Source organism: Poecilia mexicana, unplaced genomic scaffold (assembly GCF_051168715.1).
Source record: "Poecilia mexicana isolate PSO_F unplaced genomic scaffold, ASM5116871v1 scaffold_4, whole genome shotgun sequence".
In the NCBI taxonomy this organism is placed as follows: Eukaryota; Metazoa; Chordata; class Actinopteri; order Cyprinodontiformes; family Poeciliidae; genus Poecilia; species Poecilia mexicana.
The window spans coordinates 14,162,652-14,188,253 of record NW_028263373.1 but is presented as its reverse complement, the minus strand read 5'-3'; the positions used below and the strand labels follow the sequence as shown (position 1 = coordinate 14,188,253).

At 38.7% G+C, this 25,602-nt stretch overlaps 1 protein-coding gene and 1 long non-coding RNA gene across 2 annotated transcripts in view; one reads left to right on the top strand and one right to left on the bottom strand.

Annotated features, from left to right (window-relative positions):
* fbn3 (fibrillin 3) overlaps positions 1–25,602 on the bottom strand; it is a 78,319-nt gene that overhangs the window by 26,629 nt on the left and 26,088 nt on the right. Inside the window, exons 7-10 of the mRNA XM_014998880.2 lie at positions 17,356–17,553; positions 12,297–12,422; positions 7,304–7,429; positions 510–662 (exon numbers count right to left, since the gene is read on the bottom strand). Of these exons, the coding sequence (XP_014854366.2) occupies positions 510–662; positions 7,304–7,429; positions 12,297–12,422; positions 17,356–17,553 (603 nt within the window). The remainder of the gene's footprint in view (positions 1–509; positions 663–7,303; positions 7,430–12,296; positions 12,423–17,355; positions 17,554–25,602) is intronic.
* LOC148159950 (uncharacterized) lies at positions 14,275–14,956 on the top strand. The gene is made up of 2 exons (XR_015762760.1): positions 14,275–14,467; positions 14,636–14,956. It is a non-coding gene; the product is annotated as an uncharacterized LOC148159950 (long non-coding RNA).

The following is a 25,602-nucleotide window of genomic DNA, read 5'->3' as shown; positions in this document are numbered from 1 at the left end:
ATAAATGGTCCAATCTGTTAACACATAAACCATATATTCTATATTATTTCTACAGGTTTATGCCATTGACAAGTAAAATAAGTTCAGGATATCTTTTATCTAAAATAATTCAAAACACATTTTAGTTTACGGGTGAAACAGACACTCCTGCAACTGATCAGCAGAGAGTAACAGACTCAGGCACAGCGATGCTTTCAAATTATTGTTTAAATGACGAAATGATGGGTGACTGAATACTTTCCATCTTTCTTTGTTTGGCCTTTCATGACATCATTTCAGATTGAGTCGATGCTCCAGATCGGAAAAACCTGCAACTGTCCTTTCTCATTTGGCTGACGTTAGCACTGTTTTGGTTTTAGAAGACAGTTGTAGCAACATCCAATCACAGAACGTTAATATGGAGACTCCAAGAGAGTCTGGACTGTCCATCCATAGGAATTACCTAGCCTTTGCTATGAATTGCCTTAGCATAATTCATGTTTTCTGTTCTGTGAAAGGTTCATGCTCACCGGACCCTCTGACAGGACACATCTCTGGGATCTGGCCCAAAGCCCAGCAGCGTCCTGTTTCACAGCAGCATTGCATCTTCGTGTACTGGCCATTCAGCTCCGCAGCACAGCGACCATTAGCAAGAGCAGAGAAACAGGTGCCCACGCGCTGATCTGGGAGCAGGAGGAAAAAAATTAAACAGCAAAATTACGAATCAGACAACAACATAATCTGACAAAGAAAATCTAAAGAAATCTCAAAGCTACACAAACAACCTTTTTTTATTGGTGATTTTGAATGTGTATGAGGTAGCTTCAATTTGTGGTTTTATTTACATTATTGACTGTAACTGCTGAGCCATTTGTCTATTTACAGGTTTAAAAAAACTGCTGCATAAACAGTGACAGTACATGTTTAAGGTGGAGAATCTGTGAATCCAAAAGTTGTGTTTAAGAAATTTAGATTTATTGTATGTAGTAAAAATATTGATACCCCTTTAAACTTTTCAGTTTGTCCCATAACACTAAATATGCTGATGTATTTTATTTAGGGATCATGTATTAGAATGGACCAGTCAAACACAGACCTAAATCCAACCCTGATGCACAGTCACTTTTTCTGTAGAGAAAACTTTTAAACCACGTATCATTTTCCACAATCATGTGCTAATTCTTTGGCCTATCACATAAAATACAGTGAAGCTACTACGGAATGGTAAAGTAAGGTATTTTTATTTATATAGCACATTTTCAGCAACAAGGGAATTCATAGTGCTTTACAGGAGTTAGGAAGAAATACAACAACACAATAAACCAAAGGAAAGAGCAAAAGAAGAAAAAACAAAAAATATAACCCCATGTTAAAGAATAAGTAGTCAGTGGTTTATAAACTAGTAGGGACTTCTCTGGATTCTTGTTGATGTTGATCAAGCTAATGAGTAGTTTCTCTAGATACCACTCTAGAAAGTAGTTGCAACATGACAAAGTGTGAAAAGTTCAAAATGTATGAATGATGTTGCAACATACTGTAATGTTGTGAACATTGAGTTACATACATTCAAACACCTAAACCAAGACGTACTGGAGCTATAAAAGTCCTTGGACTGGCTTGCCCTCTCGATGGTCCCCGAGGAGGAAGACTTTTTATACGCTCACAGCAGGAATGGTTGCTTGGGGCCTTGCCTAAATACCAACATCTAAAGGGCCTCCGAAAAAGGGGTCGCATTTGTAACGGCTTTCCAGGTCAAGGTCAGTGGGACAGGAGAGTGAACTTTCATATATGGAGAGGGTGCTCTGGTACAGCTGGGCAATAAACATAATAACCATATAAAATAAAAAGAGAGAGTAGCAGTGAACAAGTGAGTATTAACTTGGAAGCTGAAAGAAATGCTAAAGTGGAGAAGAAAAAATAAAAAGAGGAGTGAATGGGGACAGGAGGGGAGGGTCTCAAGTCGATTAACCCACTAATGAGCCAGCAGTCTGGAATTAATCAGTTCCATGTGGAGCAATTCCTGCCAATTAGATTGAACATGAGGGGCTGTGTGTCTGGGAGCTTATACAGAGCAGCGCACGTACGCATGTAGAGGCACACTGACGTATAGGTATGCATTCCCCCATATGTATACACCAGCATGTACACAAACCACAGAATGATGGAGCTGTAGGCACGGCAGGGGAAAGAGGGAACAGAGTGAGTGAAGTTGTGGTGTGTGGGGTTTTCTCATGAAGATGATGATGACTTAAATTAGATCCAGACTATGGTTTACTCACTTCTGTTGCTCCATCACAGAAGCATATACTTTCGTTTGGTGGGGTGTTTATACAGACTGACTGACAGGCAGGTCTTCGTTTTTCGTGCATTTACCATGCGACAGGATATAGGCTCTGATTGCTGTCGGTGCCCGCTGCTAACTCTTCCCCAGCCCTTAAAGTGAAATAGCTCCCACTGGCCTAGTTCACCAGTGAGCAGAACATCCTTGAACACACAAAACACACAGTAACGTTTCCTAGCCAGGACAAACTTCCTGTTTCAAGAACAAGAGACAAAGAAAACCATCAATCAGTCTCATATATTCTCTTTATGTTAGGATTTAAAAAAAGGAAAACAAGGGACTTTTTTTTTTTACATATCAGCAAGTTACAGCCAAACAACTGTACTCTTTTGGGATTTTAACACAAAGTAGAGAACAACTGTGGGAGGAAAATCACACATGGTTTTCAAAGAAAGGTTTTAAAGGTTTTCACTGCAGTTACAGCTTCAAGTTTTTTGCACATTTAAGGTGACAAATGTAAGTCAAAAATGTTACATTTTGATCTCATCTATATATTGCACCTTTTTTGGGCATGAACTACAGTTTATGGATTTTTTTCTTGTTGAAGATGTTTGAAAACAACACATAATCTTGCTTCCGTCAAATCATGCAACACTTCTATCAAAAACATTTGTAGTTTGCAGGATTAAGTTCAATGGGTATGAAAATGTCTGCAGTGGTTTGTAGCTCTTGTTATGGCTTTGGGTTGCTGGTTTGGAACAATGAAAAGATTTAGTTTGTAATTGCATTTACAGATATGCGTTTGTCAATTTGAACAGAAAAATAACTGAAGATACCCGTGTCATTTGCTTATGCATTTTTTTTTTTTTTATTGTCTTCTGTTGGTTGCTTTACAGTTATCCATAAAATAAAGAAGATGTAGGACAGAGAGAGAATGAGGAGGAAGTAGAGAACATAAAGGACAGACATAAAACTTTAACTCAGTGGGAGAGTGTGAGAATGTCTCAGTTTTGGAGACTAAGTGCAACACAAAGAACTTAAAGGAGATGGAAATGTGCTCATATCCACTAAAACAGCAACACTCTACTGTAAATCTTTTGAGATGTTCACCAAGGGAATATTTTATTGCTTTAAAAATAAGAAAGATTGGACCAGTAAGACGGAAACAAAGTGACAGGAATACATCCACTGAGGGAAAAGAAAAGAAACAAGAAAAAAAATGAAAGGCCTTAATCAGATACAGAAAAGATGCTGTAGGTTGTTTGACTTCAGTTCTCCTTTCATTTGGAAGTTCTGTAAATGTGCAACCATTTTTCTTCCTGCTTTTTAAAAAGATATCACAAATACTCCTCTACTGTTTATGTCAAAGCTGACTGATTTTTCTCTTCTCATAAAACATTCACGAGAAAAAAAATATACAACTTCAGTAAACAAACACTTTGAGCTTTGTTTTGTGTTAAGGAAACTCTCCCATCAAACTGCCAAAAAAGCTAAAATCCAGCTGCCAGCTAAAAGCCTTGTTTCCTGTAATACGTTTTGAGCTTGTTGACGCAACCAGTTCAAGATCCAGCATTAAAACAGTTGATAACCAAACAGCAAACATGTTTTTTATTTGTTTGGCAGGAACAAGAACAGCTAGTTTTATTGATACATGTTTTTGGTGGAAAAAAATACTTTGAAAGAAAGCCACCCAGATAAATTTTCACTGAGAAAATACAAGTGAAACTGGAGTTTTCAAACTAAAATACTGAATGCCCAGTTATATTTAAGGATAAGATATCAGATATCTCTGTTGACAAAATCTGCTGATCTCCAGATCACTAAGATGTCAAAATAACCTCTTACTTGACGGAAAAAGTCTCGTGAGATCTTCACAATATGTGGAGCAAATGACTTCCTCATCTGTGCGCCCATAAACATTTGTCTAAATGCCTGAATATATGCCAAAGGTTTCATTTTGCTTTCTTGGTGGCAACATGTCCAGAAGAAAAACCCAGCAATCTTAACACCTTTCAGTCCGTTCCAGGAAACTCCTGGACATTGTCCGGCCAGAAGGGAGCTATAGTTCCCTTCAGTGTTGTGGTCAAGACCACCAAACTCGAGACCAAGACAAGACCAAGACCAGAATGTATCGAGACCGAGACAAGACCAAGACTTTTAGGGTCCAAGACCAAGTCAAGACAAAGACCGAGGGAAGTCGAGACCGAGTCAAGACCAAGACCAGCGCCCCACGCTACATGATACGATAAAATGTGAAATATGATCAAAATTACTTCTCAAATTTATCTGAAAGATCCATATTCCCATAAAAACACCTAGATATTAAATACTTAATAAATTTAACCAATATTAAAAGCAGAACAAGCTCTTTGTTCTGCTTTGCTTCCATCTCTGTGCTACAATCCGCGGTGGTCTTGTGCCATCCCTAAAAAGATAACGCCCTGGGTGTTTGTCCATGTTGCTCATGTCAGAAACTACCGTCTGCACAACAGTAAACATAGCAATTGAGGTAATGCCCTGACACTCAACTATGAACACTGACCAAGGAGCAACAAGCAAGAAGTAACCAAGCACAAGAAGCTTACTGTGACTGTTCTCACCCTCTCTTCCGCTACATGAAGCCAGGTAGTTTGACGCCATGGCAGACTACCATTACAGCTGCCACTTTGAACGAAAATGATCAAAGAGCAATGTGCATGCTCTGTGTGTTCTTTCATTCTTGTGTTTTATTTATTTAATTAAAAAATATCAATGTACATAATTAAATAAAATAATGATAGCTACTGCAGTGTACACAGAGGATTACAAGAACAAAGAAGAGTGTTCTATCAGGTCAGCATACGCTGTCAGATCATCATATGCTTAGCACAAACTCACGACTATATCTGTCAGACACGTCATTACCATATAATTTTATTTAATTAGCAACAGAATTATGACGTAGATCATAATTCTAGTCAGGATGCCTTAACAGTTGTATGGCATCCTGACTTAGCAGTTAAGTAGGTTAATGAGTTTTACACGGGCGTGTGTTGTAGTTGACTGCAGCTGCAGCCAGACCTACTTTAAATACATTTGAGACCACGACAACGCATGTATATTTATATAGTTATCATGGAAAACAATTTAATGACTTATTTTTGTCATAACTTGTTGTGTATGTTGAACTGACAACTCCTCTGACTGTCGGACTTCTTAATGCACAAGCATGGTCACTGCATGTATGCTATTCTGAAACACGTAATTGGCAAATCACGTTATTGGTTGGATTTTAATCGGTGTGTTTTGCATCCACTGAAAACAAAGCTGTTAACAAATAAACTGGACAGTATGCTGTACGTTTAGTGATATTATCACAGTTGCGGTCTTGACTGGTCTTGAAATAAAATGCTGAGTCCTCAGCGCCCGAGATCGAGACAAGACCGAGACCAAATGGTCTCAAGACCAAGACCGATCTCGACTAATACAACACTGGTTCCCTCACCATAATATGGGTTTGTACTGATGTATTGTCCTAGAGGGATTTGCCCAGACAACCCCGAAGAGAGGTTCCCAGTGGGCATCCTGAAAATAAGTCTGAACCAACTCAGCTGAATCTTTGGCTGTAGTACGAGCTTTCCCCAGATGATGGCGCTCCTAACATTACACTGGTTCATTTCAGGGTCTCGGTCCTTTCTGTCTGAGAAAGGACTGAGTGAGAGCCAAATAGCATAGAGCCTGGTAAATCAAAAACAAAGGTTTCAGGGCATAAATAACTTTATTTAGCTATTTTAGAGATTCTGAAATTCTGAAAAATTTCAGTTTTCCATATCTTAAAAATATTGATTGTTAATGTCGCAAAGCCTTGAATGCAAATGTTGTCTCTGACACAATGTTTGAGATAGTAGTATTGAGACAAGACAGCCTATGTCAGAAGTTAATGTTATTTTAGTGGCAGGTTGTTGAAACTTATGCTCTCTACCTGTCAGCCAAAATCAATTGTTTTGTGAGAATCTGTTGCTGTATTGGCTCTCTAAAATGACGTAGCTTTCATATTACCTTCCTTCTGCCTCTGATTGGTTGACCAGTCTCTTCTGACATCACCCTTCTGAAGGAGACCTCTGAGACTCAGACCAAAAACTTTAAATCCATCAAAAAGCCTGGTGTCTCTTAAAGAAGATTTAGTTGGTATGTTTTCTTTTGTTCTTTTACAATGCATTGGTCACTGTGCTACATTTGCCGATTTCTGTGGGAAGTTCCTACAAGATTTAGATTTGTTTTTCCATTCTCCTTCAACCTGTTCTCAGGGTCACTGAGTACTTTTCTTTAAGGGAGTGATCCAAAGTGAGGAATATCCAAACATCCAAAACCTCGGCCAGAGCTGAGTTTGTTCTAGACAGAAACACTTTTGGAGCAGAAAAGCTGACTATCCCTGTACTTGAGACAGACAGAGACAGAGGAACTGCATAACAAAAAACACAACCTGTTAGTATAAAATTTAACAATCATCTGACCCAGTAAAACATGTTTTCATTTTATTCTGGAGGGTTTTTTTCCTCTCCCCTTTTAGATTAATGAGATTGCAGACAAAACTAGACTGTGAGAATCTGTTTCCATAGGCTTAGGAGACACTGAAAAAACTCTTGATAGATGTTAAGATCTTTAGTGAGTTTAGAAAATGTACAAGATGTGTATGAGATGTTATATCCAGCGTCCATTTTGAAGCAGCATTGTGAAATACCCTGACTCTGTTTCAGTGTAGCTGCCATGATGGAGGAGAACTGCAGGAACACATTAGCACCTAGTGGAGTTTCATTGCTGATGTCAGTGAAGTATGTGCTGTGTGTGAGTCAGAGGAGCACTAACATCATGGTAGGCTAATGAAGTCAAGGCCCAAACAGTGAATCCAAGTGTGTTTGCACATGGTGATCATGGGTTTGCTCACCAAAACTCTGTTCTCAGGAAACAGCGGCGAAGGTGAGTTCCCAGCCACATGTGTAGCTCTTAGCTGGAAATGCGCATCACAGAGCAAGAAGTGGTCTCGTCATGTAGCGGGTGACTCACCCACACATCTGGAGCCATCTGTGCTGGAGATGTAGCCTCGTGGACAGGTGCAGACGTAGCTACCAGCTGTGTTGGTGCACTCTCCTCCATCACACACTCCAGCAATGGTGCTGCACTCATCGATATCTGAAACACAGAGTCCCATCGTTAGCACTTTGGCTCATTACATCAGGGTAAATGCTCATGTACTTTGAAAGGAACAGCAGCAATGAAAATTTATTGAAACATTTTTAAGTCAAAAACTGGTAAGTATACCAAGCATTGTGAAAGTAGTTGGGAGTGAATCAAATTAATGTGGTTTATAGCTGCATAAATAAATAGCAAAAAAAAAATAGCACATGTTCTGCTCGTGTTAGGCAGAAATTGAGACAAAACACAATGTGCGGTTACTTACTTAAATAGGTGACTCTAGGGAACAAATTAAAAAATGTAGAATGATTTTAGGGTAAAACAAGTGGCATGTAGGCAAGGTCCAACTACCGGTATCAACGGATGGTCAATGTTTCTACATGTTTTAGTCTTTTAAAAGAGATGCTTGATCAAGTGGCATTTTCTCTGACAAAATAAAGCACAGAGTAAGAGACGCTACCCCTCCTCTACCTATTTCTGAGAACTGCCGATACTGTTATAAAACTACAGCCAGTATGCTGAGCAGCATGGCCATAAAACAACTGACTGCAGGCCTTGCCTGAGCAAATAACCTGATTAATCAGCTTTATGGATTAGCTAAATGCTCTGCATCCTGGTAACTACATTTTTTACTGGATTGTATCTGTCAAGCATATAGAGAAGGTCAAAATTAACAGGTCAGATCTGGATGCTCAAACACAACTAATGAAAGGCACAGTAAAGAAATGAGTGCTAGGTGTTACCTGGCCTTAATAAACACCTTTAACAACCTAATTGGATAACAGTCCAACAGGCCTGCAACACAACTTTACAAACATCAAATCACATGACGTCTCTGAGCCAGAAATGTCAGAACATTTGCTGATGTTCTTCCTCCAGGTCACAAAGAACCATTAACACACGTACTTGCAGGAAAATAAACCAATTTGGATTCAACAATTTCCAGACAAAAAGTATAAAAATACTCTTACATCTATTCTACTGAAACAACTAAACCACAGTCTAACATTTTGAAAGCCTGTGAGTGTTTGCACAGTGCTTGGCAGGGGCCCCATCTCTGTGGTGGGCTTTATGACGCCATTGGCTTATATTATTCTGAGAGGGGGTCTTCGTTGCTCCGTGATGTTTCAAGTTTCCAGGCTTTTTACAATGTGTCCTGTGTAACTACTGAGCCACTGCTGAGCACAATTATAGCACTGATGCCAAGGTAATGCAGACTGAGGGCGTGCCTCGTGTGTATAGCTTTAAAACAAGAAAGGCACTTAATTGTCCCTCCTACTTAAAGTAAGAAGCACATGATTATCTGTGAAGCTGGTATGGATCGGCTTCTTAATGTGCAGTAAAGCCCTTCTTGTAAAGCTAGGTAGAGCACAGCCAAAAAGCAGCAACGGTGCACCAGACTTTACTCTGGATGAATGTTGTGCTAAGGGACAGTCAGTCTGCATAAGGGGAAACGTGTCACCTGCATAAATGTCAATGTGAGTTAAGAATATGGCCAGGTGCTCGTAAAGGATTTGTGCACAGAAAGTAATTAAAAGACTATTAAGCATTACACTGTTTTCATTTTTCTACCTGAAATGAATGCAGATTAAAACAACTAAATGAAGCCATCAGTTCGTATCTATATGTATAAAGTTCGTACTTGAAAACCTGCGAGTGTCCACGCAACAGAGGAAGCTCCGTGTGCGTAACGGCCTCACTGAGGCCGTAGGTGTTTCTTAGTCAACACTAACAGCTGCTTTTAAGTCATTATGTGTTCATGGAAAACTAAAGAAAAATGTAGAATAAGCAGAAACAAAAAGAGCAAAAAGGCAGTTTAACCATGAAATCACAGGTGGCTTGTTGTTGTTCAAACAACATTGACATCTTAACCGCACTTTATCGTAACTGCTTGCTAATTTCACAGTAATCACTCTCAGTAAGGTTCCTTGTGCGTTGGCTGCAGAATACAGCCATTTTTGTAAAGGCTTACCCTCAAAGGACTGATGGTTTGATCATTAGTGAAAGTTCATTAAATATGAGTTTCCTGCACAAACATGACCATAGAAACATCTCACAAGCGTGCTTTTGTTTTTCAAGACACTGAAGTCTTTCTGCTCTCATGTTTACTAGTTGAATTAACAAAAGAAAAATAATCAATATGTTAGTTATGCTTTCTGAATATAAATAAAGATTAAATCATTTTGAAATCAAAATAATTGGATCAGTTCCCTACAGAAATTTAGTATAATTTTAGACTTGGGTCATTCTTACTTTGTAGTCTAAGCTGTTTAAGTTGGGAAAATATAAGTTTTCACTCTGTTTTGTGGCTGATTTTATCCTGAGGATTATGACTCTTTGATCAAGTACAAAAATCTGAATCAAAAATCAAATAAATCTAATAATCAAAAATCTAATAAAACCAATCAAGTAATTTGACTTAATTGAAAAAAAAACTTGAAGATTGCTTTTTGTTTTTGTTTTCTGTCTGTTTGTTCAAGGCTGTTCTTGCTGCCACTGTGGTTGCTGGTTATTTCCTCCTCTTTGCCATTTTGTACCTTTGCAATTTTAATTTTCATATGACTTTTGTCATGTACAAAATGTTGCTATCTCCCACTGAATGTTTTATGCATTGTGATTCAATGCCCACCAGGAGGTCAATAAGTCTAAATACTTTTACAGTCAGGAATAAATGCTTTGAGGAACAAATACTCTGTTCACTGATCCCGGACAGGTTTTGAACTTGAATGTTTTATAATTTTTTCTGAAAACTAGATGTACAATGACAAATAGTAGAGTTTTCTTTTTTTAAAACAGCACTTTATCCAGAGTCTGTCTGCCCGTTATGATTTGTTCAAGATCAGCTTCCACTAAAGCATGAAGAAACTGCTTTCAAATTTTGTTCAAAGAGGTGATTTATTTTCTCTTTACTGTAAATACGACATTTGAGAAGCCCCCAGAGTTCCTCAGGAGGATTTCAGTTCGGTAAAAATCAAGGCAAGGCCAATTTTCAGTCATATTTGAGTTCTTTGCTGGCTACTCTGTCAGTCAAACACTTGGACGCCTATGATTGAACTCAGTCTTTAATAACAATCATGGTGTTCTTGAATGCTGCAATTACTTTTTTCAGCACTTCCAAAAAAAAAAAAAAAAAAAAAACGTTTACACTGTGATTCACAAATTTCTCACCATAACACATACATATCTGTCATAAAGAACAGGTCTCCTTCTCAAATAGGGCTGAACATCCCGGTCCAGAGGTGCTTATAGTTGCAGATGTTTCTCTAAACAGAGGAAGGTGGCACCTTCACACATCTGGAAAGTGCACCAAAAGGATGAAGCTCCACAATTCTCTCCTTGATTAATTTCTTTTGATTTCTCCATGATGTCACACGAGGAATCAGTATGCTGATGTGTTGCCTTAAATCACATCCGAAGGTGTGCCTCCAATTAGCTTGTATGTTGTGAATTAACTCAAAGCATACAACGCCATGACGTCATCGTCTGGGTTTTCCCCAAATTGTTTTAATTGTTTTTATGTGAAGTTCTGACTTTAAAGAAATGAATAAAAATGATCCCTTTCACTTCTCTAGCAAATAGCAGCTATAAATCATTTGGGTAATTCTGACTGATCAAATACATCAAAAGTTTCATTTGATAAAAAGAGAGTATGTGTTTTTTTATATGTATTTTTTTTTTATATATATTTACTTTCAACAGTACCTCCTAAAATTTAGGAAAATATCTAACAGGTGAGAAAAGGATGCTAACTAATAGATAGGAAAGACTTTATTTATGGGTATGAAATGTAAGAGGGGTGGAATAAAATGGTAATGGCAATCAATTGACCCTGAGTCTCTGAATTTCCATTTTAAGTTGTTTTGTTTCCGTGCAGCTGACTCTTTGCACTAATGACCACTGGAGTCATTAGTGATCCCCTAGTTAAGCATAAATGTTTTGGTTTCATGAGGAAAAATAGGAGTTTCTTATCCTCCCCTGTGTTGTTAACTAGTTTTAGGCCTGGGTTGTTATTTTATCACCACATCCACACCCAGATCTCACTTAGCAAAAGCTCAGTGTCTCTGGAAACTGTCATCCAATCCAAAGCCACAAGTGAAACCAAAAGTCTGGCAAATTTAAAGAAGTCATCCTCCCAATTTCCTCCTTTATCCAGAGACATAAATCAACTCAGTGTGTCACATTAATTGCTTCCCATGAATCTAAAGGTGGAAACATCATTTCGCAGCAAACATGAACCGCCTTACTACATGCCAATAAAAGTCCCATTGAGATAATAAGTCATTACTAATACATGGATACAGTGCAGGCCTCCACTTTTTCCAGCAGGCTAACTATCACAAGGCTGAAACAGTTTAGGAGCTCTCAGTAATCCTCCCAGAAGACCGAGACCATATCAGTCTCAGTCCAAGAGACGCGACCCCTGCCTAGAAAACTATCAGGTTGTTTAGCTTGTGCATTGTTCAAATTCCAGCCAATCAACACGCTGCAGTGAGAACCCGCTGTGCTGAGTGCAGACACTTCCCTACGTTTGTGCGTGCACGCGTCGGGACTGCTTCACCTCCTTACACATTGTCAAATTTTAAGCCCATACAGTGATTTGTTAGGCTGATCCTTGGAAAACCATGGTCGACCTTATTATTAAGGTAGTAAAACTGAAATGCTTGGCTGATTATTAAAATGTCAAAAAATATTTACACCAATCTCTTTACATTATTTTTATTCGTATTACTTTTTTAGTGAACCCACCCTCTGAAAATGAAATTTCCTGCTCACTGATCAGAGTGCTATTTTCTTATGGTTCTGTGTCTTCGTGCATCATCTACCCCAATAGCGAGTGACATATACATGTTGGGTTGACACTCACCTTCACATTTGTGACTGGTTTCACTTTGACGGTGACCAGCGGGGCATTTACATTCATATGATCCGACAGTGTTGATACAGTTGCCTCCAGAACACAGACCTGGCACCGCCTGGCACTCGTCCACATCTAAAAGAATCAGAGACAAATATTGGTGGAAAAAAAGGCAATGGCAGACGGGAAAAAAAGCTTTGAATGTTGAAATAACTCAAACCAAATGAAAAAATTAAGATTTTATGCTCTATAACATGGCACCAAGCTGTTTGGTTTTAGACTCTGTCCGTAAAGTACCTACTTCAGCGGTTGTTTAAACAGGAAATGACATTTTAATGGTGTGTTTTCCCCCAAAATTTTATTGTGAGTAACATTTACCAGTATTAGGAATTTGCCAGTGGGAAAGTTCTTGTTAAACTGTGGATATTACTGATTACGTCAATGGTGAAACACACACAGACACACACACAACTCAGCATCAGTTAATGATCAGCATTTAAGCTTTCTGAGCTTTTACCCATACAATCAAAAGCTGTTTGAATTAATTTTGCACGCATGCAAACAAAATTTCAACAGCCTGCTTCTAATTGTCTAAACCATAAATTCACCGTTGATTATAACAGTTTTAAGCAATGTCTAGTGTTTAAGGGGTTATGTGTGCAAAAAAGTCTAAAAGCAAGAGACAGAAAGAAAAAAAAGAAAAGAAAGTGACTTCTGGCCAACATCCTGATGTGGAGCCCAGACTGGAATCCGTACATTTGGATTCATGGTCATGTGTGCTTTGTACTGCTGCCAGAGAGACGTTGCTCTTGGCTCTCTGGTGATTAGGTGTCTTTAGTGTGTGCATGTGTGTGGAAGCATGTGAGGAGAAGAGCTCAAAAAAGGAAAAAAGGACGCTTCTATTCAGAAACAGAAGAAAGAACAGATTGTGAAAAATAAGAAGTTATGGGTGTATCACATGAACTGGCATACGTGCAGCATATGAGCTTCCTGGCAGCACCAACAAAAGGAGAGTTTGATGATCTATGTAATAAATTACAATTTATACACAGTCTTGCCTCAGCTCCTTGTTATGTTTAGGCTTATGGTGATTTATTCAGACAGGACATTTTACTTAGCTTACTGAAATCTAGTAAGGTATATAGCATGATACTACCTCTACCATCTTTGACACTTGGTATGTCAGTGTTCTCTGGTTATAAAGCCTCACACTTTTACTCTTCCAAACGCATTTCTCATTATTGTGGCCAAGTAGCTCTACCTTTGTCTCCTCTGTGCGTAAATCTTTTCTGCAGAAGATATTTGAATAGTCCATGAGGACAAATGTAAGCTGTTTAAGAGTTTCTTGATCAACCCCCTCCATTGATGAAAAAGTTGCTTCACTGTCATGAGAGACGCCAGTTAAGAGTAAAAGTCTTGGTGGTTTCTAGGTGGTTAGTGGTGGTTCCTGAACTTTTCTGAACTCCCTAATCAATTTTCTTTCATTTGTGGGTGACAGTATCATGAGTCAGCTGGTTGGAACTGCGGTGGGTGTTGCAAAAGGATAATGACACCAAGAACATATTAAAATGTTTCTTGGCATGGTAAGCTTCTAAAATTGGCTCCTCACACCAAACTAATCCATGGTAAGTTTATCAACTAAGTTTTGAAGAGGTGTTTGTGCCGGGAAGCAAAACAATTCATATTGACACTGCCAAGAGAGAACTATGCCAGATGCTATTTGACGCTAGCTGATGGCTAGAAGATGAAGAATAACATTTATATGTGTAACCAGGATAATTTTTCTATATTAGATGTAGTTTAGTTATTTTATTTTCTATTTTGTTAAATCTAATTTTATTTTGTTTTATTTAAAGATCTAATTTAAAAATCCTCCTTTGTTTTATTTTTTTTCGACACTAACCGGGCGACAGCAGGGTTGCTCTCGCGAGGGTTTAACGTCATGTGACAGCTGCACGTCAGTCCTAAATTGACAGCCACTGCTTATATTGCTGCTAAATCGCACCTTGGGTAGCAGACGCTGTGGGACTTTGACGTGCAGGTAGGCTTGGGTTTCTGTTCCCAAAGCGGTTTTGCTTTTGAATGTCGATCATACATCAATCGTATACCTCTGTTAAATTACAGACATATGGTCACTCATCTGTACGCTGAAACGATCTCTGTCTGTCAATGAGGAACTGGTAAGTGTTGCTCGAGAGCTAGAATGCTAGCGCTAGCCTCCCAGCCTGTGATTACACACCTACATAAAAACACATTTGGATTGAAATTGCATGTAATTATGTAGGCTCAGATTCGATTATTAAGAAATGCATGTACATGTACATTGATTGTCGGGCCTGTTTGCGCAGGCCAGGTGTGTTCCAGACCCCACCCCCGCTCGGAGTAGCTGAAGGATCTGGGACACATTAAGAATTGTCTGGTTTTGTACACTGACCGGACTGGCGAGCTAACCATAGCGGATTCAGAAAGTCACCCATAATCTGAGGAAACATCTCCAAACCGGAAGGGAAATTCAACCAACCACTTCACAGCTGGAACTAAAGGACTATTTTTGTTTTTTCCCTTTCGTCACCGACAGAGACTTCCTTGGTTTAAGGAACTGGACTTTAAAGCTGTGAAACAATTTGTATATATTGTAAATATAAATACACTTCATTGATTTTGCACTCTCCAGTTGTATGTGTCTTGCAATTTGCCACTACCTCCAGTAGACGAACCTGGAACCTAGTTCGTCACTTAGAGTGACGTTGATTTGGGTTTTTTAATAATCTCAAAATGTAACTCGGGTTACATATGCAAAGTGCTAAGGAATATTCAGCCAAATATTTTGCAAATATGAGTCTGTATGTAAAATTTTGACCCAGTATGGATTAGAGCAAACCCCAAATAGTCTCAAATAAAAATATGTATCCATTAATACATATATACAATGCAAATGAAGTTAGGACAACCTCCAGCTGTCAGTTTAATGACAATCATGATGCATCAGTGACTGCTGCTCAAATACCAAAAACTAAGAAATGACCAAATAAACACAGAGATTAGCCTTTAATTAATCAAACATTATAGTCCTGCCACTACATTTTATGGGTTCTTGCCAGTCCTTTTGTAATAGTAAGCATTATTTGGCCTTTACACAATGAAAACAACACTTATATACATTGCCTTGCCTTCCACTTCTCAGCAACACCAAACAAAATGTTTAGTTTAATGTATTTTGATGAATAAAGGTAAATAAGGATACTGGGTTTATTATCTTTATTTAATTAAACATTTTTTCTAAAATTAATATTTCCTCAATTCAAATCATTTTGTTACCTTGACAACCACTGTAATTAATATTTTGTTGAATTCTAACATATTAGGGCAGACCTTATTTAAAAAGCTATAAAAATATGAAGTACTAATATCCATCGAAGAAGTCAACATGGAGTGTCCTCTTCAAATATTTTTGCCTATTTGCAGTGGGACATTTGCATATGTTTTTCTTGTAACTTCAAATTAAAGGCTAAAGCCACACTTACTTGATCAAGATGTTGCTGAAGCATTATTAACAATAATTTAAAAGGGTTTAAATCCCTTGACACAAAACCTAAAAACAACCCAGAAAAACACATTACATTTTTCTTATTACGATAATTTAAGGTTTTTACCCCTTCACTTCTTATGCAGTGAATAAGAATTGGGAACGACTCAATTTAATTCAGTTAATTTACATACCACAAATTCATAATAAATACTGTTCAATAAAAAGGAAATAAATACCTGTGGTTCTTGGTTGGGTAGAGGCAACGGAAGGGCAAACTGGGTTAATTTAACCTGAGACTTGACCTCCACATGTGTCATGTATTAATTTAATCTAATATCTTAGCCTGGTCTGGGCCATGGTCTATTGGAGAGACATACCGAGTCTCTGGTCTGCAGATTATTATTATTTTTTTCCTGTCAATGTATTTGGTAAGATATTGTTGTTTTGTACTGAAATATAAAGACGGGGACAACAGGAGCATGGCAATTAAATGACTTTAACAAGAATTCAGAAGACAGGAACAGTCTTCAGGTTGAGGACGACAGAGGATCAGTCAATGAGTAACTGAACCAAAGCATCTTTATCCTGGGAATTTGATCACCTAATGTTACACAGGTGACCAAAGATGAGGAACAGATGTGAGAGAATAGGAAGCTGAGTGAAAAGAGCAACACAAGTAAACCACTGAAATATAAGAAGCCACATACAGGCTGAAATTACCAATAATAAACTCAAAATCCCTCAGATCATGAAAGCATAACAAAAAATGTGTATACAAAGCTGTTTTGCAGGTGTACTGTGTTAGAAAAGTGAAATCAAAGGGAGATTCCCCCAGGAGGTTCAAGCTCTAAACACATTGTCTGTAGTGTTCTGCTTTGGGAGCCACATATTTAAAGGCGCTGTCTGCTGTACGCAATCTTTACTCTGTAATTGTGGTTTTCTGTTTAAATTTTGTGTCTCCAAGCCCAAACAAACATAAAGGAATGAGATGACGTCACTTTTACTTTACAAAACCACGTTTGTTGTCTAAACATGACTTTCAGTGGTCAACCAAAAATAAATCTCAGCTGTGAGAAAAAGGTAGATGCCTCTGAGCAACTAATACCTGTTTCTGTTTCACAGATATTTAGATATGTGTGTCAGTATATGTTAATATATACCACCTATTGGTTATGTGCTGTATTTGATTTACTAAATAGCTGAAAAAACGTAATTCCTGACTTTAAAAATCCAGCTGAGTGATTTGTGGCATGTACTGTAACTCAGGAACACATATTCCTGCAGCCTGTTAACAGTTTGTGCATTACATGATCTAAACAGGAAATCACAGGTCGGCTGTTTACGTGTCCCATCAGCGTTGTTGACACGAGTTGAAGGATGTTATACAGCAGGAATTTCTGCTAAAGCGATGATGGATAAAGTAATAGCTGGATTGTTTATCCTTTTGGCAGCGTGCAGTCATGTTTGTGCTTTTCCCCATGTTGTTGACAGGAAGTCAAAAATAAAGATTTGTCAGGCGTGTAATCATGCAGGTCTGACCTTGGCAGGCCCCGGTGCGGATGTTGGGGATGAAGCCTCGTCTGCAGGGGTGCGGCTGGGCGGGGCACTGCTCACAGGGGTGGCCCCAAGCTCGGCCGATCGTGGCGCAGCAAAGAGTTTTGGTGCAGACGATTCCACTGAGCTGACCCTGGCACATCTGGTTGCTCACCTGGGTGAAACATGGTCCTGTTCTGTAGTCTGTGGTCAGAGAGGGACATGAAATCAACATTAGTCAACCGTTGGGGTAGAGTCCAGTTAACGTCATGAAAAAAACACTGGTTCATTTCCTTATTCACATCTGGTATTTCTTTAAACAAAACCAGATTGAGTTAAAAATAGGATTTTTCTTTCTTTCTTTCTTTGACGAGAACTGTGATAGTTGGTAGCTGCATTACACGGAATGTCTAAAAATGTGATTTCAGATCTCACCCTATAAACTTTGGTCAGATTAAACTGAAAATCAGATTCTAATGCAACAATAGGGTTGGAATATCTCTGTAGAAAGTTGTTACTTAGGATATGTTTGATTTTAACTCAGAACTCAACCCAAAATAAACAAGAACTTCCTCAGCTTAGAAAGTCGGAACTGCACCAGCTCATGTACTATAACAGTGTTGATAGCTTCAGAAATACACAGATTATTTGCACTGCTTTTGGACTGTTTCCTATTAAATCAGTCACACACAAGGAGCTGTATAGCTTTAATCAGTGAACATTTTTCCACAGTTATTCACTGCATAAAAAGAAGATGGATATGTATGTATGCTATGGAGAGAGAGAGCAAAACCAAACACACGCCGTGTGTGAGGATATTCCAAGGAGCTCAGTCCTCTGAGGTTAATGAAACACAGCATTAATGTCAGCATATTCAGTGGTGCTTTTTTCAGTCTTTATGACGGAAACCAACTACTGACAGACGGTGCTGCTACAAATTACAGTTCAGTATTTTTATATTATTTTCTTATTCATTTGAATTATCCAGGAAATGTTCAAGTGTATGTAACTATTTATCAAATATGTCACAAAAACAAACATTTTGACAGGAGTGTGAGCCAGAGCCATTGCAAGTTTCTTCGTGAATCATAAACATAAACAGTCATAGTATTTTCTGTTTCCATTTATTTTGCTTGAACTCGCTCACTTTTAAAACATGACAAATTATGACGCTTCATCAAAACTAATAATAGTCAGCCTACTGCTGGCTGGCAATATGTACTTTCAGTGTTTCTCATGTTTTAAAGCTGCTCTTTTTTAAGCATGAAGTGACCAAAACCAGAAAGGTACAAAATGTCAAAGGGGTGAAATGATCATCTTAATACACGTTTACATTTATTAAACCTCTTGACAGAGTGCACTTATGTACTTTTCAATCCAACACACATTCAGAGCTGTGTATAACAGTAATGGAAATATATTCATGACATCATGCAATGCTGTGAAACTTTCACATTTGCGTCTTTCTCTGCATGAAAGCACACACAGGGAACAAAGTGCATATCACTTCACGATCACCTTTCCTTCTTACAATGGTGCTGCTTGTGAGTGAAACTGTCTCAATCTTGTGAAATGCACTTCACAAGTCAGACATAACTACCTCATACTGAAACCATTTCAGCTGCTACGGTGTTCGTCCTTACAAATCACACCCGGCTTAATGACGGCTTCCCCTTGTGGGAGAAGGCCTTATTAAATTCTCTAGTATGGCGCCAAACTTAATATAGCCTTCATTTAAAAAAAAAAGAAAACTGGATTGTTAGATTGTCACAGTGGAGTTGAAAGGTAAACTGCATGGTTGGCTAGCCAAAGCTGCAAAAGCCTGCTTAGCTCTGATAGGCAGAGTGAGATGGAAAGATAGGAGTCAGCATTGGTGTCTGATGGGAATTGTTCACTAGACTTATTGCCCTCATTAGTTCCTTCTGGATATGAAAGAGGTCACTGAGGATGGGGCAAAGAGCAAGGAAGGCAAAACGAGTAAAGGGGATTAAAGAGGAAAGTAGGTCAAACTGAGCCTGCATAAACCAGTCACAAGTCAGCTCTCCTTCCCGTGCATCTGTCTTCATTTCTGTCCACTTTAGGCCTTCCTGTCTGTATTTTCACTCTGCTTATCTGTCTGTCTGCTGCTCTTTGATCTTTCAGCCTCATATGATCTGCTTGGCACAATGGAAAGGATACTTATTCAAACCATACCTGCATTATAATATGCACCCAAATGTACCCAACATCCAAATCGGCAACAACTTTTTAACACTTCTAATAAAATACATACAAGCCTGGAAGCTTGAAATTACTATTTAGGATGAAACAGCCTCGTGATTTGATTTAAAAAAAAAACCTTCTATGGACACTTTGTAGTTTGATTTTTGTAATGTCATTTGATCCAAATTTGTTTTTCTAACCCTACCTAAATGGGTTTTAACATTTAATTCCTTAGATTAAATAAAAATATGTCAATAACCTTGCATTAAATGCTGTAAGCAAAAAAAAGCAATAGTTTAGATCATATTGTCAGAATAAGGATTCAGCTCTATACAGCAGAAACTGTATAGTTGTGAATGTCTCCACCATTAATGAACTAAAATGATGATTAATAATCATTTTATTACTGTTTTAGGAAATATGGAGAAACTCTTTTCTTCATTGTTTCCATAGAAGACAGACATGCCTAAAGTATATTTTTATTGTAGAAATATATAAGTAGCAAAAATGTCTTAACAAGATTTCATAATATTTAAGATATATAGAGAAATCCTCATGAAATATTAGAGGCAAGAGTTCCTAATGAACATGGGCCACTCATTGGCCATGATCATTTTAAACAGGAGGGTTTTTGAACTATGCTTTAGTGTATTGGATCACACTTTTTACTCTCACCTTGATAAATTTAAAATGTTTATAATGTTCGTACAGAGGAGAGTAAATTACATAAAAGAATAATTATATTCCTTTCAATATAAGCTAGAAGAGATGTACTGGTGTAAAGAAATGTGCATTTATTTAAATAAAGAGCATAAATAAATCTAACTCTTTCAGGCATATTTTTTCGTTAACCGTCACTTCTTGCCCTGTGCGCAGTCCCAACAGGGTCGTACTAACCCTGCGTACGCTTTTATGAGGTTTTTTATTTTGTGCGTGGTTGTGGGAACTAACAAGTTGATGCGACACCCTTATCGCTTCCCCGTTGTCCGACCGTCATGTCTGCCACGCTCCTCCTGAGTGTCTGGCTAAAACCGCGAAAGAGGGATAAGAGAATGAACAGACTGTCCTCTAATCCTAAACAGCAAAACAAATTCCCCACATAACAGCCAAGTTCAACTGTGCATGCAACTGTGCTAAATTAAATATGCATTCACATTCTTTCTCAGACATTAATCCTTGGTGCCTAATGTGGACACAAATATGTAGATAAATGGATGGATACAGTTTTTTTTACAGACTTGTAGTACAAGTCATACTTCAGAGCATTAAGAGCCCCAATCAAAAGTCTAAACATCCATATTAATCAATATTAATCAATATGTTAGCACAGAGGGCAGAGAGGCATTCTCGACTATGTGGGTGACGGTAACGGACCAGTTGAAAGCGAAAGCTACGACAGGTTGGGACAAGAGAGAGACCGTACATTCTGTCTCAGTCCAGCTGACAACATCTGGGAGCAATTTGGTCTAATTAGAGTTCAGATTGCAGAGCAGATCAAACTGTTCCCTGTGTCCCTTCATTATTCCTTTTACCTTAAATCTGCTTGTGGTAGCCTGTGACTCTTAAGAATACCTCTCTTTTCATTCATAACCAGAAAATCCTCCACCAGAATTGCTAACCTTCACATTGTGGTTAGACTGAAGAAAGTCTTCCCACTCTTTATGTGCTTATTTTGTGTTACAGCTTTAAAACATGAGCAGGTCTTAATAACTCAGCCAAAGAATCTCACTCAGGTATGACAGAGTTTTCATGGACAGGCATGCTACGCTTTGCTCTGAGGAAACTAAAGGAGGCAATATTTAATCCTGTCCAGAGCTGGAGCTTTTTCCCATCAGTCATGTCCAGCTTTTGGGATCACAGCTGATGAGACTGGGCACTGACCTGAGCTGTGGGAGAGGAACGACTGGAGAAGAAATAGCACAAGAGGAGGAGAAAAAAAAATCTCCTTTCATTAATAACTGCCAGGGCACTTATAAATTCCCAAGGGATGGGAGTTTGGGAAGATAAGAGACATTAAATATGAGATTGTAACATGAAAACTATGCTACTTGTGTTTGTGCATACTTTTCTGTGGTCAAAGTTCAACAGGTCAGAAAAAAGCAGAGGAAATACTATGTGTAAAAAGTCCTCAGTGTGTGTGGTGTGGTGTGGTGTGGTGTGTGTGTGTGCGCGTGTGTGGTGTGGCTTTAGCTGGATGGCGTTCCCAGACTTTATACAGCTGGAGGATTTACTCTGAGGCTGAATGTCACACTGTTGCTCACCTGTGAGGAAATTTTCTCATTACTCTGAGCGAATCATGTCTTTAGGAAAATCTAACCGCAGCCTTTTGCTGGGAGCCCTCAGAGATCATTCAAATATGTGTGCTTGTTTGTTTGCATGAGTGTGTGTCTGGATGTTTATCTCCATCTTGGCCAACCGTAGCGGCCCCTCTTAGCCTTATCAGTGCTATTATCAACAGGCTTAAGATCAGTCTTTTCCTTTGGCTGTAATCACTCCTGAAAGAGTCCGCTTCTTTATTTCTCCGCAAACACACTCGGTCAAACGTGACTAAATGGCCTCAACACATAAACACACACATACAGAGGGAAATAACTGTGGGAGGAGTCCAACAAAGATCAGAGATTTGAAGGCCCCAGAGTCGAGCAAACTGCCGAGCACGGTTCACACACAAAACCTGTGTGTGTCGCTACTTGGAGATACTACATCACATTGAAAGGCTCCACTTCCTCTCGTATTGTTTCTGTATCTCATCCATTGTGCTATAAAATCTAGCTTGACATCTACAGTTATTTTAGTCTGTTTTGGGAAACTTTACCCAACACTCCCCAGCAGTGGAACAATACAGCAGGCCTAACTGGATGCGGACTCCGCCAGGCAGTGGGGGCCAGCGGGCTCCAGTCTCCATCAACAACAGTCGCTCAGGGGACGTTTTGCATATTCCAGCAAAAGGAGAGTGAGGTTTTTGTTATGCTTTCTCAGCTGAGGCAAGAGAAAATGGGCAACTTATTGAGTCAAGATAGCTGGAAGCTCACATCATCATCCTCATTCTGAGGTACAGAACCAAACATATGTTAGTAGAGATGAATGGGTTTAAAAACATTTTATTTTCCTTAAATAGATCTGAAAAGTTCTTGTTTGTAGACAATTATCCATTCATCTTTCCATGCGTTGTCTTCTGCTTCCTCCGGGTAGCTGGGGTTAATATTGCAGGACGGAAACTCAGACTAAATCCTCTACATCACTTCATGCAGCAGCAGCTCTAGCTTACTGACATGTGCATACACATAGAGGGCAGTCAACGTTAACCCATTAATGAACGCGATCAATACTCTTTTTTTCCTTCCAAGTTCAACTTTTGGTGCATCTTGAAAAAGCCACCTTATCTCAGATAATCCTGTATGCCACCTGAAGGTGTTTGAGGCTTTTCTTTTCCATCCAGATCCTATTAGGGGAGAGTCCTGCCACACTTTTGAGAAAGGCCATGTCAATGACTAAATATGTCGGAATATAAATTAACTGGAAAATCAAGAGTTTTGCTTGTGTTGTTCAACACACAAGAGCTGCATCCATATCACTGCAAATGAAGCTACAGTTCATCTAATAATTTCCATCCTGTGTTTCTTATTGCCCTGTAGGTTTAGGTGCACACGTCTCTGCACATGGTCTCACTGTTAAATATAGAAAAAAACTGTTATTGTACTTCAAATTTAACAAGGCTCCAAAGTGGCTGACTCAAACTAAATTGTCACTGGAGGATATTTTCCACAGAACAACCTGTCCCTACCCTCGAGTCCCTTCCTACCCATTCAACAGTGTAGGAGTCCTGCCCAGCTTTTCTCTTTTATCCTGAGTCAAAAGACAACAATCTCCAACTTTTACACCATCTCAAAGCACATGGGAAGACACGAATTGCTGCGGTTCAATATACTCCACAATGACCATTATTTAATTTCAACTGGGATGAACAAAACAACATCAGTTGAATTCCACAGAAGGCATTGTGCAAAACATATGATATGGCCATTAGTTATAATAGTTGGGTAATAAATTTTTTCATTTAATATTGCAACTGGATGGAAACTAAAGGAACACAGACGTCCAGTTTGATGGGAGAATGAACGGAGCAGATTGAGTGTGAAGTAGTTAGGATGAGGATTTAAAGCTCCAAACTTAAAGTTCTTTTTTTTTTTACCCACAACATGGATCATTGCCTCCAGTACAAAGGTTTAAGTATCATGAGGTATTTTTAATAAGTAGGGAGAAGCTGTCATTGTAGCCTTTTCAGGTTTCAGGTTAATTTCTTTGTGTTTCTTTGTCTTGATTTCTGCTCTTTGTGTCTTTGCATTAACTCTTATTTTGGTTAGTAGATCCTTTATGTTTTAACACAGCTCCATCTGTGCTTTTAATCAGTCACCTTACCTCAGTCATCCCTGGCTTGCCTCTTTGTAAGCTGCTCCATATTCCCCTGATAAGTTACACTTAGTTGTCATCGGCTCTCCCAGAAGGTAAAAGACTCTTTTTTTCTCCCCTTCTTGCCACATTCTTTTGTTGCCGGTTCACCGTTTACTTTTTCCATGTTTTTCCTTGTTTTTTCCCACATATCAGTTCCCTGTGTACTTCATCTTTGGCTCTATAAGTCATATTAAGCTTAATTTGCCTCCACTCTGCTTACCTTTGATCCTCTTTGCGTTTACATCAATAAGTATGACACTTCAGTCTACTATTGATATTTTATGAAAGAAGACTCATAATCACAGAATAAAAAACATAATGGGGACCTATACAAAACATGTTTATTACACTTTGCATAAAATTGTTCCCAGATAATAAGATTTTCATCTGGTCAGATCTGCCTATTTTAAGCCTCTTTTAAAATGAGCTGTTTTCCTGTCACTTTAAATCCAAATAAGCTGCAGCTGGACACATGCCCCAACACAATATTTACACTCGAACATGAAAATAGCTGCAAAGAGATGTGCAGTTATAGAGTCGTACATCTTTGAAAAGCAAAAGTAGAGCCTCCTGCACAACCAACAAGAATGCAGTAAGTGCTTTCTGGATGGTGAGTCAACACAACACTTGTTTTTCCAGCAGCCACTGGACACTTGGCTAACCAAATGTCCTTGAGTTCAGATTAGGTTGTTAGGTGATGGGCTGTGTCTGCTGATTGTGATGTTACATTCAGTAGGTTTTTGAAATGGCAAATTTTCCTGACACCAAAAAACATCAACTTATTGCACTTGGCCTATTTTTATCAGCAATAGAGACCCAAATGGAAGTACAAAAACCTGCAAAATGTGATTTTTGCATAATAGGTCCCCTTTAAAAATAAATTTAAGGTAGTGGACAGAACACCTAAATCTAAGGAAATAATGGAGTATATTTAAAATTAACAACAGTCAATCCAACAATGTTTATATTTTAGTCAAAACCAAAAACACAAACCAGCATGATATGGCAGAAATCTGACAGCAAACATAAGGACCACGGAGATCGTGGGATTTTTTTTTTCTTGCCAAGTCAGCAGGAACAACAAATAGCTGGCTTACACACTTTCCACACACACGCGAAGGCTTCCCATGATTCACCCACACCCATTTCACCATCAGTGGTCGACTTTCACTGCCTTCATAATCACTTCCCATCAGCAAGTCTTCCCACTGAATCACTCAGTAAATCTAATGACTCGTGGCCTCAATTACACAAACTTTAGCACCATGATATACAGACAGAACTCCAAAGGATGCAGTAAAATGTTTTCTGCTCTAACGATGGGTTATCTGTTACCCCAGAGAAAAGTTGAAAGTGATCACAAATATTATTGAAGGCTATAAGGTTTGTTTGATAAAGATGTGGTGAAGGCAAATCTTGCCAGTCACCCTCTCTATACTCGTATACTCGACACAGGAAACAGTCAAAGACAAACAGATTTCTATGCATTCTCCTTTTGGCAACCTTAAAGGTTTTTTGGTCACGGTGCTCCTCCAGCATGGGGAGTGTTTGTGGTCCCACTTTCAGGCTTTGTATACACAGCTGGGGAATCCATTTTCT